We start from the raw sequence: 16,200 nt of genomic DNA, 5'->3' as shown, positions 1-16,200 counted from the left end.
CATATTCTTAGACACCAGTGAAACGAGGTACCGAGTGATCTCAGAGCTGGATAGATCAGTTAATCAAGAGGTAGTTTCTCCAATAATATCCATTTTTCTTTTCAGAAAGGCCACAGGAGATAGGGATAAATGGCATAATCTTTGGATCTCTTTAAATTCTTATTCTGCTAGGGCCCCATTTCCTTTGAATACAATCATAGCTGTCTTGATGCATTTTAGGACTTGAGATCATCTAATACAGAAAAGATTCCAGAGTTCAACTTTTTTTTTTTTTTTTTTGTGCCAATTTTCCTTTGAGCACTCTTCTCTGGAAAAACAAATAATCTGGCATGCCATTAAAATAACAAGGAGAAATAAATCCTGTGGTGTCATAGATGAAGGGGATTTTTTAAAATATAATTTTTTTGCTAATAATACCAATATTAACAATGTCCAAGGAAATTTAGGCTGGTGAGACAAGCCCCCAAAGGTAGCATACAAACCACATAACAACATTCTTCTTGAATAAGTTTCTCTAAGAGTTCTTGAGGTTGGTCTCCAAATTTGTCCTAGGGCGATCAGATGCCTGAGCCCCACAGTTCCATGGCTTCTAGCTCGTCTTGGACAGGAGTGAATTCCGGTTGATCAGGATGGGGAGCTAGAGAGGAAAAGTGGGGTGGGGACTTGATGGGACCCAGGAACCATAAATTGATATTCTCCCCTCACATGGGTCCATAAGAGACACAGATTTGGTCAATAAATGAGAGAGAAAGCCTGCTTAGGTGGAAAGCACTAGCTCCCATTACCCACCATGCCACTTGTGCCTTCCCCGTGAGGTTTCAGATGGTTAGCAAAGGAAGGGGCAGACCGGTTACAGCAATGGTTAGAAAACTAGAATCACGGCCAACTGCTTAAATATAGTATGTGTTTTATTTACAAAAGGAACCCTGAATCTCAGCAGAATTATAACAGAAAAATAAATTTTAAAACTGATCTCGTGTTAGAAACCCATCACCAAGGGGACAGTTGGGAAGGGAGGACATTAGAGGGGGAGGGAGAGGAGGGTGGTGGGGAGGAACGTGCCCGTCAATCTTGTGTGGGGACAGGAAAGAGGAGAAGGCACATTTAAACAGTTATTACACACAGAAAAGTTGGGGATAAATTCTTGGTACACAGTCATAGACCGACATCCAGAAAGATCCAGAAGGATACAGAGCTGTCAGTTCCTATCACGACGGACACTTGTGATCTGGTTAAGTTCCAGTATTATCAGTGTATGTGTCGGGAACAGGGAGGGCAAGAGACGTGACAGTGAGCAGGGAGGGAAGCAGGTGAGGCAGGGAAGCAGAGTGCCCATGGTTAGGGGCAGGGGCTGGGGGGTGGTGGTGGTCAACAGGACAGTTCTGGATCCGAAGCCAATTGCCCAGGCCCATGGAGTCAGAGTGGAAGAGCTCCACCTCAGTGCTGGTAATCATTGTAAGGGATCAGATCTTAATAAGGGACAGGGAGATTTGAGAGAACAGGGAGGGAAGAGATGAACAGAGAAAAATACATCAGCAAAACTCTTGACCAGTTCCTCTGGAAAATAAGGTTAAATTTCTCCTAACGCAGAACACTTAAATTCTTTGACTAAGAAGTTTATTGCCCCAAAGCGGTCTCTGAACATCTCTCTTGATGCTTCCAAGAGTGACTATGTCAGAAAATGTCCTATTGCACAACTCGCTGACATGCAGGCTGCAGATGTTTTTAGGAAGCATTATCTTTCACAATCTCAGGCCAGGAGTTAGTAATGCGGCAGGGACAGGCATGGTCACTCTTGTTTCTTCTTAACATTACCTTTGGTCACCGAAAATGGTGGGTATGTGGTGGGCAGAATGTCACCCAAAAGAATCTGAGGGGCCCTCCACATTAGGGAGAAGTCCCAGGTTTGAGGCTTTTCCAAAGCATGAGTGAAATAGAACCACACCACAGCAGTAACGCAGAAAGTTCTAATATGTCCCCCAATGACCAAATATGAGGTCGGAGGCCAAGTTAGTGTGGACAGCCATTTGTAAACAAGGAAGATTTAATTGTGTTGTTATTTTCACTTTCCTCTTAAGTTTTTTGCAGGGATAGCCTCGATAGTAACGTGCACTTTATAGAAGATGTCTCTGGATAATTTAAGGTAGTGAAGCATTCAAGTTTGGCTTCCCTCCTAGAACTGGTCTACTGTTCATTGCACTCTCATCATTATAGTTCTAATCATAGCGAAACATTGCTCAAAGCCCATGAGGGGCTGGCACTTACCTCCTACACCATAGGCAGAACACGAAGAAGGGTCGCAGTATCCAGGCTGGCCAGAAGGACCCTGTGGTCCTGGCACCCCCAAGTGACCAGGTGGACCCCTGGGTCCAGGAGAGCCAGGGGGCCCAGGGCTTCCTGGCCGACTCTCCCCTGAAGGTCCTAAGAAGCACCCACAAAGGAAAACAGTTGGTCTTTGACCATCATAGATAGTTTTGAGACTACCAAGAAGGAAACGAACCCTTAAGAGAAGCCACCTCACATATCCTGACATTTAGGATAAGATGGCTCTCTCTGCGCATTGAGTTTTTACTTCTCAATTGGATTTGCTGGACAAGCACACCCACGCGTGTATGAACACTCCAATGCACACACAAACACACTCAGTCTCAGCCTCATAATCTGTCCTGCTTTCTGGCCTCAGGTAATTGAATTACATTAGCCTGAGTGGGAAAGAAATTATCCCGCAGGAGAAAAAGGCAAAGTCTGAAATCAGACCTAAAATACTGAACCAAAATTTCTTTAGGCTACCTTATACCAACAGAGCACTTAGATTGAGTGAAAAGAGGAGATTGAAATTTTTGTGATTTTAGAAAGTCTATCAGGCTGGGTGTTTTAACGCTTACTTTTAGGCCTAGATTACAATAGTGTTTGAAAAGGCATTCTTCAATAAAAAATGAGATTCTTCAACTTTAGTGGAGATGAACTCTTCAACTCTAGTTCTACTGAAAATGAGGAACGAGTGCCACCTTATATTTGAAAAGCACTGCAGCTCTACGTAGGTTCAGTCCCATTCAGTCTACGCTCACCAACCATCCTTTCTGCGTAACACATGATGCTAGATCAGCCCCTCACACCAGCTCTAATGATAGGAGCACTTATGCTCAAAGTGACTCTTTTCCATTAGGAATCCCTCCTAGGAAAAGTACTTTCCAAAATCATTATTAGGATGGAAAGAAAAAAATTGATAAAGTATTCAATTTGATGTGGCTAAAACCAGATTAAAAATGTCCAACAGGACTGGAAACTTACCATTCTAATAACGAGGATGATAACCCAGAGATCATTGTAAAAGCACACAGTAATATACACAAAACTCAAAACTGACATGAAACTCATCCAGTAAGACGGCCATGGTGGCAGAAACTCTGAGTGTTTCTCATACATCCACATGTTCCTCTGTATTTGAAGCCTCCCATGTGGTTCAACGGAGACAGAGTGGCTGGTCCCAGCCAGTGAAATAGGCCTCACTGTGATGTAGGTCATTGTCCATTGAGGAAGGTGAAGACCAATGTGCCTCTTTTATCTTTTTCCTGGAAGCCTTTTGTTCTAACATGGGGAAAAGCCACCTTACCCAAATCAAACTTCGGGGGACTATAAAATAAACCCTTATCGTGTCAATCTACTAAGTGTTTGGGATTGATTTGTTACTACAGCATAACCTAGCATGGCCTAACTCATGAAGCCAATAGGGTCCCAGAATATGCTAGAAGCCTTTGAGGCTTCTGTACTGGGAGGATTGTCACTTAACAATTGGCCTTCCAATAAAATGAATAAGAAAAACAGCCATTTCCATCAGATATGAGATGTAACGAGGCCATTTTTCTCATCGGTGATGCATGTGAATATAAAACGTTAGGATTTTCATCTTGCAGTTTCCTGTTAGGTAGGAAGATTTACCTGCTGGTCCGGGGGGACCTCTTGGACCTTGGGATCCTATGCCTGGATTTCCTTTTTCTCCCTTGATGCCAGTTAGACCTGTTAAAAAAAAAAAAAAAAAAGAAAGAAAGAAAGAAAAAAAAGAAAGTCTTTAAAAGAAAATCTAGGCAAAATCTTTCAAAAAAAGACCTCTCTGGTAACGATAATGATAGGAGTTGGTTTGGGGTTACGGTTCTCAGGGGACTTTTAAATTAAATTCTGACACTGTGAATTATGTACGACCACATAAGGAAGGCTAGATCTGTAGCCGAACACGCTGTTTGTATTTGCGATACTGTAAGTCTATCCACCTTCCTACTGAAGGGGTCTGGCCCGCCAGGATCTGGCCGTGTCTTTACACGCACCAGGCCATTGGACGTATGCAGTTGGCGCTCCATGGTCACACAATAGAAATCACAAGTGAATGTGGCTAACATTTTCCTTTTGGTCCACCCTGTAATGTATCTGCAAAAGGCATGAATTATAATTAGGCAGCAAAGTTCTGAAGAGCGTGAGTTTCCATTAAAAACTTGGAAGCTTCGGGAAAGCCTGTGTTTGATTTGGCTGATTCAGCCCCATAAAAATCTAAACCTATTTGTGCTTCTTTTCCACTGAGCAGACTCCTTCTTCCAAATCATTTACAGTGCTATTAACAAACTATACGTTTTCACGGGCAAAAAAAGCCCCACAAAATAACAAGGAAACATACACTCTGACACCTCATCATCCAAACAGCTATCACAAGACTGCGGGACAGGTGAGAACACGCTCTACTGTGGCCCACCCGTCCCAGAGAGAGTTGCATCAGCCGAGGTGGGGGTGGGGGGGTTACCCAGGCTCACAACACAGAAGGTCTCTGGTGTCTGTTTTTCATGTACAACAATGCTTTGAAGTAGCAGAATGGCATTGCATCTGCATGTGATTAGACTCACAAAGGAATTATGTGTGAATTGGCAAAGCCTGGAAGGAAACATAAATAAATGACAATAACCAATTTGAGAAGGCACCCCCTCCACCAGGGATTTAAAATGTTTAAAATTACAAGTAACTTCTCTCTCTTTCTAGAGGCGGTGTGTATTCACGCCAGACAAACGAAGAGACACAACAAACAAGGACACTTTTCACGTCTTGGTTTATAACTTCCAGAAAGCTAGGCGTTCATGTAATATGGGCTTGGGGAATAGTTGGAAAAATAAAATTAAAAAAGACTGGTGAGCAACTGGTCCTTTTTGCTACATGGCACATAGAACGACTGTCTGTTGATATGAACGCTGGGGTCCGCTGTGTTCCTTGGGTCCACCTTCTGGGGTCAAGGTCTATGTGGTCCCTTTCAAAAAGTCCTCCTGGGGCACCTGGGTGGCTCAGCGGGTTGAGCCTCTGCCTTTGGCTCGGGTCGTGATCTCAGGGTCCTGGGATAGAGCCCCACATCGGGCTCTCTGCTCAGTGGGGAGCCTACTTCCTCTTCTTTCTCTGCCTGTCTCTCTGCCTGTTTGTGACCTCTCTCTCTGTGTCAAATAAATAAATAAAATCTTTTTTTTTTTTAAAGATTTTATTTATTTATTTGACAGAGAGAAATCACAAGTAGTCGGAGAGGCAGGCAGAGAGAGAGAGGAGGAAGCAGGCTCCCTGCTGAGCAGAGAGCCCGATGTGGGACTCGATCCCAGGACCCTGAGATCATGACCTGAGCCGAAGGCAGCGGCTCAACCCACTGAGCCACCCAGGAGCCCAAATAAATAAAATCTTAAAAAAAATTAAAAAGTCCTTCTTCTTTGTTAGCGGTCCTCAGTGCTTCTCCACTCCCTGCTAGACCTCCCACACACACACGCCTATTGTGTGGCCTCGGTGGTATTTTCTGAGCTCACAAGAGACCTGTATTTTAGGGAGAGAGCCGGGCACCAAGCACTTGGCCTCCTATTGTTTTGGGTCTGACTCTTGTCTTAGGAACCCAGAAGGAAGACAGTAATTTCTCAAGAATAAAAATACAATTTCATCTGAGTTTAAAAAGCACCCAACATACCCAGACCAATCAACGTGTAATACTCAACTGTTCACCAAGTTGTTCAGACAGAAAAGCACCCTGGGTACATCTACTGGCTATTACCCAATTAGCTACCAGTTTAGCTCTTAGTTTAGTGGCTAATTGGAATAAGCACTTTTCAGCCAGTAGGTGTCCTCTCAGTTGCCAATGTACTTCACCATACTTAGCCTCTTCTTCTGTTTGAATGAGAATCACTTTCCCCACAGGGAACCACTAATTTTTAGAGTTAGAACACAATGAAATACACAGATGACTAATGGCAGCCTGCTCGTGATTAAGCATGTGGTGACTCAGAGGCCTCCCATGACCTTACGATACTCAAGGATCAACATTCACAACATGGCTTCTGGATGATTCTCCAAAGTAGGAGATGCTGTCCATGAGGCTGGAGGACATGCAGGAAAGTGTTCTTAGGAATAGCTCTCTGGTGAGAGTTTCTTGATTTAGGGTGCCTGGGTGACTCAGTGGGTTAAGCCTCTGCCTTCGGCTCAGGTAATGATCTCAGGGTCCTGGGATCGAGTCCCACATCAGGCTCCCCACTCAGTGGAGAGCCTGCTTTCCCCCTCTCTCTGCCTGCCTCTCTGCCTACTTGTGATCCCTCTCTCTGTCAAATAAATAAATATTAAAAAAAAAAAAGAGTTTCTTGACTTATCCATTGTTTCTTCATTGAGAAAGCAAAAGATGGGGGAGATTGGGCAGTGGGGATTCTGGTTGTTTCAATTTTCTAGTTATGTAGAGAAAAATGAGTGGCATTTGATATTACCTGTACTACAAATCAAGGTAAGAGAGTATGAGTCTCACAAAAATATTCCAGCCCTCAAAATGTCTCGAGAAAATTCTAAGGATATAATTATACTAATAGGGAATTTAAAAAAAAAAATCATATAATGAATTTTATCCCCAGGGGTACAGGTCTGTGAATCGCCAGGTTTACACACTTCACAGCACTCACCATAGTACATACCCTCCCCAATGTCCATAACCCCACCCCTCTCTCACAACCTCCCTCCCCCCAGCAACCCTCAGTTTGTTTTGTGAGATTAAGAGTCACTTATGGTTTGTCTCCCTCCCAATCCCATCTTGTTTCATTTATTCTTTTCCTACCCCCCCAAACCCCCCATGTTGCATCTCCACTTCCTCATATCAGGAGATCATATGATATTTGTCTTTCTCCGATTGACTTATTTTGCTAAGCATGATACCCTCTAGTTCCATCCACATCGTCGCAAATGACAAGATTTCATTTCTTTTGATGGCTGCATAGCAATCCACTGAGTATATTTACCACATCTTCTTTATCCATTCATCTGTTGATGGACATCTAGGTTCTTTCCATAGTTTGGCTATTGTGGACATTGCTGCTATAAACATTTGGGTGCACGTGCCCCTTCGAATCACTACATTTGTATCTTTAGGGTAAAAACCCAAAAGTGCAATTGCTGGGTCATAGGGTAGTTCTATTTTCAATATTTTGAGGAACTTCCATGCTATTTTCCAGAGTGGTTGCACCAGCTTGCATTCCCACCAACAGTGTAGGAGGGTTCCCCTTTCTCCGCATCCTCGCCAGCATGTCATTTCCTGACTTGTTAATTTTAGCCACTAATGAGGAATTTTAGATTTCAGTATCCTTGAAATGAAGATCCGTTCCAACTACTGGTGGGCTAATAGATTAATATCTGTCCATGTATTCACTTAGGTTCCGAGCCAAAGGAAACTTTGTGTCCATGACACCTGAGTTTGGTTGTAAATCTTTTTTCTTAGAATGAAAAAATCATGTTAAAAATCAATAATTAAGGACCTAAGATGAGGGCTGAGATGAAAGGCCAGGCTTAGAGACCTCACCTCTCTAAAAATAGATCTGCATATATTTTTGAGAAGCCTGTAAGCCATGGTTAAAAGGAAAGAAATAAGATGTCCCAAAATGTCCACCCATCTGTGAGATGTTGGCAGGCGATGAATAGATCTGGGCATAGTCCTTCTTCATAGAAAATATGCCATCATCACCCATAATAAGGGCTTCTCTCATCAATCTCTTCGTGAGGGCTGAAGGTGGAGCCCTTCGGTGTTGAGCTGAAGTCCCCAGGGCCAAGTGCCAACGTTCTCTCCACAAAGGCACTGGGACTCCTGAGTGCACAGGATGCCCCTCCTTCTGGAACACCCATTTCACATTGGATGTCTCCATAAATACCTCTCAGTCTTCAAGACCCAGCCCAGTGCTTCTTGCAACCATAATAAGCAGAAGCATACAGGATTCAAGAGGACTGGGATTATTGATCTGCTTCATGGCTGTATCCCTGACACGCTGAGAGTGTCTTCCACATACTATGAAGCCTACAGATACTTACTTATTTACTCACTGAAGGAATGAATGAGTTCTCTGATTCCATATTGTCCGTGCCTCCTCTGGAACCTACCCATTGCCTTGCTTGTCCTCATGTTCGCCTAGCCTAAGACCACGAGCCTGCTGATGGCAAGGATCATGTCTTCTTTACTGTTAGTGTCAGATCCAAGCCAAACCTCACACATGGTAGGTGGCCCAGTAAGTTCTAGAAACCTAACCGAATGACTGCATGTTTACACCAACATGCAGCTGACTGTTAAAAGCAAGCCTGACCTTTGAAGGATTAACAAACAAAATTCTTTACCCCGGAGCTTTGCTTTTACTTTCACATGCCTGCCTTGTGGGAACACTGCTTTTTCTAACAAGTTCCTTGTGTGGCAGTTTCAGTGCTAGCGTTTCTTAGCGATGAATATAACCGATCACAATTAAATTTCTGCCATTTCTAAAAACTAAGCATAGCTGATATAAATGAAGCTCTAACTTTTCAAAAATATGATTTTAGATAAGATTTAAATAACTTCAGTTTTTTTTGAGTTATCAAAAATATTTAGGATAATCAGAGAGATTATTATTATCCATCCATTCATCTGTTCTTTCTTTTAAAAATATTTCAATAAATCTATTTTTTTGCAAGGTTCTCAGCAATATTGAGTGGAAAGTACAGAGATTTCCCATGTACCTTCTGCCCTTACACCTGCTTCATCAACATCCCCCAACAGAGAGGTACCTCTGTCATATTCATTCTTTTTTTAAGAGTCTCGTTAGAAACCATTTCAGGGCTCCCTGGTTCTCCCTTACCACAAACCTAACACTGACCCTCCAATATTTTCTTTTACTGGTATACAAAGGCAGAGACGTGTTCACTCTAGCTCTTCGTTACATTCCCAGTTCCAGGCATATACTAAGGCACTCAAGAAATACGCGTCAAGCCGATGAATGAATGAATGAAATCCCAAGTTCTATTGCAGACTTTGACAAACCAAGAATGTGGCCAGTGAGTTTATCAGCTAAGTCTAAAAATGACCGCAGTCGATTCCAAAAGCTAGAGGCTTGGGATGCAGGAGCTCATTTTGGCTTCTTAAGAACAAAGGGGGCGGGCACTACTATTAACCCCGAAGGAGGCTGTGATCCCTGCCCTCACCTAGGAAGGAGCACGAGCCACGATTTGATCCCAGACAGCTTGGTGCCGAAGCCCAGACGCTGAATCACTGTACTCCCTGCCTTTTCAGTCCAAGTGGGCAGGAGACTTGTCTTGTTCTTTGCAGTCGAAGCTTCCTGAGCTGCGCGCTGGGTCAGTCTGCACATCTGCTCTGGCCCCAGGCTCAGCAATCAGTCCCGTGGTTATCACATTTTCTCAGCTTACTTCCCTCAGTTGGCATTCTTGCCTTCTACTCTGAGCAAGATTCAGGGTTGACGCTGAGCGGCCCTCTCCGGCTCCTGCTGACTACATGCCCAGGATCTGGCTCTCGGTTGTCCATTTCCTCTTTCCTTTGGCCTGCTGGTCTCTGAATAGAGACATTTTACTCATTTCTCTGCCCTCTGACCACACCAAGCCTTCCACACTGGGGCCTCGTGCTGCTCCATTGAGCTCAGTTAGTCTCTCAGCCCAGACATTTCGAGCAACTCCCAGGATTTATGCCCAGGCAGATACGCAAAGGCTGGGCAATGCTTTCATTGTCACTGCACCAAGAAGTCCCAGAAACAGTGAGACAGGGCTTCGGCTATGTTGTTATATCGTCTGTTACCTAGGAAATGTGGACAATGAATGGCAAGCACAGTCTGCTTTCTATTCAGAATATGTCTGAACGCCTACTGGAAGCAATGTACTAGATAGGTACCTAGGCACAAGGTGGCAGATTCATTGGACATAATTCACTAAATACTTCATGCAACTTCCAGAATCTGCTATTTTCTACATTTTCGGCCTGTAGCATTAGTACCAGCCCATGGGACTCCATGTTTTGGCTAAGGTCTCGGCTAAGGGGGCAAAGATTGGAAAATACATGATTGTTTTCACACTTGACCTTGGCCAAAAGGCCAAGAAGCGATTATACATGATTGTTTTTAATGTAAACAGATTTTGCAAACCATGGCCAAGAGATTTTCTTCTTGTTGCCTTTTTAATAAAATAAGGATCCATCCACTTTGACAGGGTAATTCAGGCCTCAGGAAAAGAAAAAGCACTCTACATAGTTCAGGCAAAGAGTAGTTAATCCAGGGACTTGTTTACATGGTTTGTTTACATGGGTGATGGAGGACTGAGAAGCCAATTAAAAATGATGAGGCAACTTATAAAACAGCAAGAGCAAGAAGTCACTCTCATCTTTAAGAGTATGGGGGCAATGGGAAGAAATGGTGGGACTGGAACCCAGAGCCTAGAAACTTCTGGTAGGATCTAGAAGCAGAGGGAGAGATTTCCAGTTGAAGCAGGAGCCGTGTAAGAGTTGTCACCACAACCAGAATTGCAGCGGAGCCAGGTGTAGGATGAGAGGAGAAATATCTTGACTTCTACCCTGTTTGAACCCTGTAATCCTCCTTTTTTTTTCTTTTAAGATTTTATTTATTTATTTGACAGAGAGAGGCAGTGACAGAGGGAACACAAGCAGGACGAATGGGAGAGGGAGAAGAGGCTTCCCGCTGAAAAGGAACATGACAACCATGGGGCTTGATATGAAGACCTTGGGTTCATGACCTGAGCTGAAGGCAGATGCTTAAGAATTGAGCCACTGAGGTGTCCCTGGAACCCTCTACTCCTTTTCAAAGGCTCTCATTGGCTGAATTTATCCAGGAGCAGTGGGGGAAGGGAGCCTGGAGAGGCACCGACGCACAGCTAAAGGGGGAGAAGGGCAGACTGAAAGCAAACTGCCTGGTCCAATCCCAGTATCAGGCTCTGAGCATCAGAGCCAGAAGGACCCCTCCTGCCTGTAGTGAGTCACCTTGTGGCAGGGAAAGGGACAAACGGAGAGTCATCACGCAGTGTGAGAAGAGCTACAACACATGAAAGCACAGAACTGAGGCGTCCGTGGGGAGTCACAGGGGGCTTTCGGATACAGCTGACCCTTGAAGCCAAGTCTTGGAGAGCGGGCGTCGGCCACGCAAAGAAGGGCAGATGCAAGTGCACGTACAGAGGCCGGCAGATGAAAGAGAACTGAGCGTGCCCGGGGGACTCCAAGCAGTTTGGCAGACTCTGGCTGCAGCTGGTGGGGGAGTAAAATAAGAAGCCAGTCTAGATCCGGTTGGGGCACACGAAGGGGTCTGGATACGGCCCTTCCCCCTCGTGTGCGCAGGACCCCTCCAATACCATCCCCCTAATTTTTTGTTTGTACCTTCACCCTCTTTTTCTCAAAGAGGAACTCCAAGGTGCTGAAGCCTCAGACCCCTTAAAACATGGAACTGGCCCTGCTGGGTGCTACAAAACAATTCAATTAGTAAAGTGGACTGAGAAATCCGGCAGAGCTCAACTCCACCAATGAACGCTGAGCTAGTCTCCCAGCAAAGCCGAAGGAAAACATGCTGAAGCATTAAATAGGGCTGTCCAGTAGTCAAAGGAACCACTACCAGATCAAGATCGAGACAACAGGATATTTTGGACTTCAGGTTCCTCTATCAGTTAGAGACATGGTAATATTGGCCGGAGGCCCTCTGGTCTTTCGACCCCACACATCTAAATCAGATACACTGATATCCGGGCAGTGAGAGCGAGGAAGAAAGTGCAGCAGGGAGAAGGAAGGTGAAAGGGGCAGCATGGGGGCTACAGAGGAAGAAGGGAGAAAAGAGAATGAAGGGGGCAATCCCATCAGTGCGCACCAATCCCGTGTAGCCGTCCACAGGTTGGTCCCACCAGCGAGTGCGTTGCAAAAATGAACAGGGATTACATTTGACACCAGGAATCCTGGATTTTTGTCCCCACAGTTTTGCACACTGATGCTATGATCTTACGGGCATAAGAGTAGCAGACCAAACGCTCATCGACCAGTTTCAGCTCCCAAGTTCTGACTGATCCTCCTTCAGTATTATTATATTATTTCCAGCATGGGCTGTTAGGAAAATTATTAACAACTGAAAGTTAATAGAAAAATGAGCCAATTTCTGTGGCTTCAAAAATGAACACATCAGGTTTGGCATGAATATTCAACCAGCTAATGATATATAAATTAGAGCTAGGGCTTGTTTTCATTCCTTGCGGAAATGAAAAGTGATATGATGCTCTTGACTCTTGGAAAAGAAGAGAGCTGTGTCAGGGCCTTGGGATGAGGTCAGTGTCTGCAGAGTTTAAAACAAAAGGCATTAGGACCAGCAGTCCTTCATAATGAGCATGAAGAAAGCACTATTAAGATATATACATCTTGTATCTAGAACCAATGAAAATTTTAAGAGTTAATGAATATATCTTTTCTATGTATGTTTTTCCCTCAGCTATACAAATGCATTTTGGTATACTTGTTTATTGTACTTACTGCCTTAAATCCTTGTTAAAAAAAATTCACAGAAAATGGTTTACTATAGCCAATATAAACAGCTTTAGTTTTATCATCTAAATTAGTATATGTTATATTTCCATTTTACTTGTTTATGTTCAAGGCCAGAAATTTAGAAAATGGCTGAGTACATTCCTATATTTAAAACAAAGTGTCTTTCTGTCTCTGTCTGCCTCTATCAATATTTACATATAGATATTGTAAACACACACACACACACGCCTCTATCAATATTTACATATAGAAATTGTAAACACACACACACACACACACACACACACACACAGAGGCATTATAAGCAGGATGTCCCTTGATCTTTTGACCAGACATCTAAATTAGACACACTAAAATGTGAGCACTGAATTATCCAACGTATTTGCTATTTTATATATATTTCCTACCCAGTCGAAAAATCTTTCCTATTTAAAAATCTCACCCTGTTTTCCTGGCTGAATTTACACAATAATGACTTGAAGAAAACGTTGACTTGTCAAGTTGGCAGTAACTGGCTATTAACAGGATGTCTTCGCGTTGATGTCCTATAGCCACATGGACTTCTGTTTTTTTTCATGGCTCTAGAGTGAAGGACAAATGGCAGCCAAAAAACTAGCCAAGGAGTAATCAACACCATAAATCACTCATGATTCACAAAATGACTATTGCTCTTCAGGTATTATGAAAAATAAAGGGAAAACCCACATTACGTTTGGTCTCCGGGGAACGTGCAGCCTCACTGCGGAGACAGGATTCACAGAGTGAAGTCATCATTAAAAGGCAAGTCAAGAAGGCACCTTCTACCTGGGCGCACACCGGTGACGGACCCCGCTCTTGTTCAGGCTTCTCGGTGGGGCAGGGGTTGGGGGAAGCAGACATGAAAGGCCCAGCCCCATTCACGGAACTCACAGTCCGGGGGGAAGACAAACCAGGACACCAGCAATGACAGCATAATGAGAAACTGCTGCGGTCGACGCCAGATGCGCTCCGAAGGGCGAATGAGCCAGAGCACGAAAGAGGATTCTAGGGCGTGGGAAGGGCAGGTGGAAACCCATGCACTGGGACAAGAGCAGGGCACAGTGGGCATCCGCACTGCGGGGAGCAGCAAAGGAAAAGCCACGCGTGAAGAACGCGCAGTCGCCCGGCCTCATCGCTCTGCGCCAGATTGACGCCTGCTCCTGCTTTGCGCCGCGTGTACTTCCTTATGGCGTGGAGTTGGGCGTGGCCAGGGCCACGTGACCTGCTTTGGCCAATGAGACGTTAGAGGCAACAACAGGCACAGAGGCTTGAAATTGGCACCTTGGGTCGCCCTAATTTGTTTCTGCCACCGCCGCGAGGATTACATACTCTAGGAAACTATTAGCCCTTCTAGCCAGGGCCCCAGCAGAGCAGAACTGCCCCTGTTTTCCATACATCTGTGGTGGAAAAAAAAATATTTATCGTTGTATCCTACTGAGATGTTTGTGGTTTGTTATGCAGCGAAAGCTGACTAATACTGAGAGCACAGAGCGGTTCAATTTGGGTAGAGCAAAAAGTACATACTTGAAGTCAGGCGGAAAATATGAACCGGGACCATACGAGGATATCTTGCTAAGATGGCATTAACCTTGAGTGGTTATTTCTAGCACGATGCCCTTTACCCCAGACAGGGACTGAAATCCAGTGCAAGAATCTGATCAGATCTACTACACAGGCCCCCCAATTAAGGGTTTCAAAGTAATTTAAGCTATAGAAACAATTATATTAGCTTTCATGGCAAGAAAAGAAGACAAAACGGACTATAGCCCTTGCTGACATCTTGAAACAACCTCGTGGAAGACCCTGAGTCAGAAGCACCCAGCTAGACCACTCCTGAATCCCTGACCCAGAAAATCACGGTCGTATAGGTTTTGTTGTTTTAAGTTGCTAAGTTGTAGGGTAACTCGTTGCAGAGTAATGAGTCATTAACACATAGAGCTTCTCTTTGCAGCCATGTTGAATGCAAAGCCTCAGTTTGTAACAGAGGGGGGAAAAAACCTTACAAAATGGAAGATACAACAAAGAAAAAGGAAAAACATTCCTTTTCGATGCGTTTGGGCTACTATACATTAGGAAAACACAATACATCAAACGTTCAGAGAAAATCTTGTTTCCAATGCACATTCAAATTGGACTTTACCACCTAACTACTGGGTGAGAAAAGAGAAAGCTACTTTTACTTCTCCGGAGTTCATCTCTCAGGAGATGAGATGCAGGGAATGAGGAAAGAAACAAACAAGTCAGCAGATTTTTAACAGCAATGAAAAGACTATGTCTCGTGCAAGCCAATGTCAAAGATAATACAACATCACAGGGAAGACTTGCAAATATTTAAGTTTCAACCAGCCAATTATTACAAGAGCCCTGCCAACCCTCTATCTTTAATTAAGTTGATCTGTCCCATAAAGATAATTTTTCCAGGAATAAACCAGGATAAAAGAGACATTGAGAAGTTCCACAGACGCTTAGCATCTAGGCATTCCTGTCTGGCAACTGTTTTGCTTTTATTCTGCATTCGTGACCAAAGTTTTCAGCCAAATGTATCTTCAGTGCCAACAGCTCTTTTCAACCACAGAAATACCAAATGCAAGAACCCAACTTCTCTCTCCCAGCTTCAAATTGACTTGAGACCCAGTCTTCTCAGCCTTGTTGATTCCCAGGTAAGGGGAATGAACCTTAGGGACTCAAGAGTTAGCTTTTGGGTATATGCAACTTCTTGACTCTAAATGCCATTTCTGTGTCTCCAAAGGGGGTTATCACTGACTTCCAGCAGCCGGAACGTGGCTGATTCCTTTTCTACCTGTGTTTGCTCTGGTGGGGTGAGAAGGGGGACTTAGTTGTGTTGCATCTTCTCTTCCTTCTCACATCCCCCTTTTCCCATTTCCTGGAACAAAGTCCATCTTCTTCAAATTAACCACAGGACTTAGGACTGATGCAAGAATTGATCCTTAAATCTTGTGTTTCTTTACATTCATTCCTTAGAAATTTGGTCTTCTGTGTCAGGGGAAACTCAAGGGGAATAATTTTCCAACTTCATAAAGTCATTCAAGGATTATATCCTCAGAGAACAATAAAAAATTAATCCAGGCAACAAACAGAGTGGGGCAGCTGTCCTTGCATCAAGCTCTTAATCAAAAACATGAAATCTTCTTGTGATTAAAGATGACATTCCAATGCTGTTATTATTTTTTTTAAGCCTCAGAGTAGGTATAAATATTTGATTCCACAGAGTAGGTATAAAGTGCTAATGAATGTATGGAAAACAATGCATTCCATTGGGAAAATCCTTGGAATTATACCTCCCAGTCATTTTCACTCAACTCTCTCTAGGCACTAGCATGCATAAAGACATTACTACTGTCTGTGGGTTGGGG

The 16,200-nt window shown here is 43.8% G+C and overlaps 1 protein-coding gene across 2 annotated transcripts in view; it reads right to left on the bottom strand.

The window, feature by feature from the left end:
• Positions 1–212: 212 nt before the first annotated feature.
• Positions 213–16,200, bottom strand: part of COL14A1 (collagen type XIV alpha 1 chain) — a 216,362-nt gene continuing 200,374 nt past the window's right edge. The window contains exons 46-48 of one of the 2 annotated variants that reach the window (XM_032316061.1): positions 3,940–4,017; positions 2,266–2,421; positions 213–637 (exon numbers count right to left, since the gene is read on the bottom strand). In XM_032316061.1, the coding sequence (XP_032171952.1) occupies positions 558–637; positions 2,266–2,421; positions 3,940–4,017 (314 nt within the window). In that variant the 3' untranslated portion in view covers positions 213–557. Of the gene's footprint in view, positions 638–890; positions 1,470–2,265; positions 2,422–3,939; positions 4,018–16,200 lie in introns of those variants that run through there. The other variant, XM_032316062.1, reaches the window with a different exon arrangement.

The sequence above is a fragment of the Mustela erminea genome, chromosome 16 (genome assembly GCF_009829155.1).
Source record: "Mustela erminea isolate mMusErm1 chromosome 16, mMusErm1.Pri, whole genome shotgun sequence".
Lineage (NCBI taxonomy): Eukaryota > Metazoa > Chordata > Mammalia > Carnivora > Mustelidae > Mustela > Mustela erminea.
The sequence above is the reverse complement of the archived record's forward strand: the minus strand, read 5'-3'. Positions and strand labels throughout refer to the sequence as shown.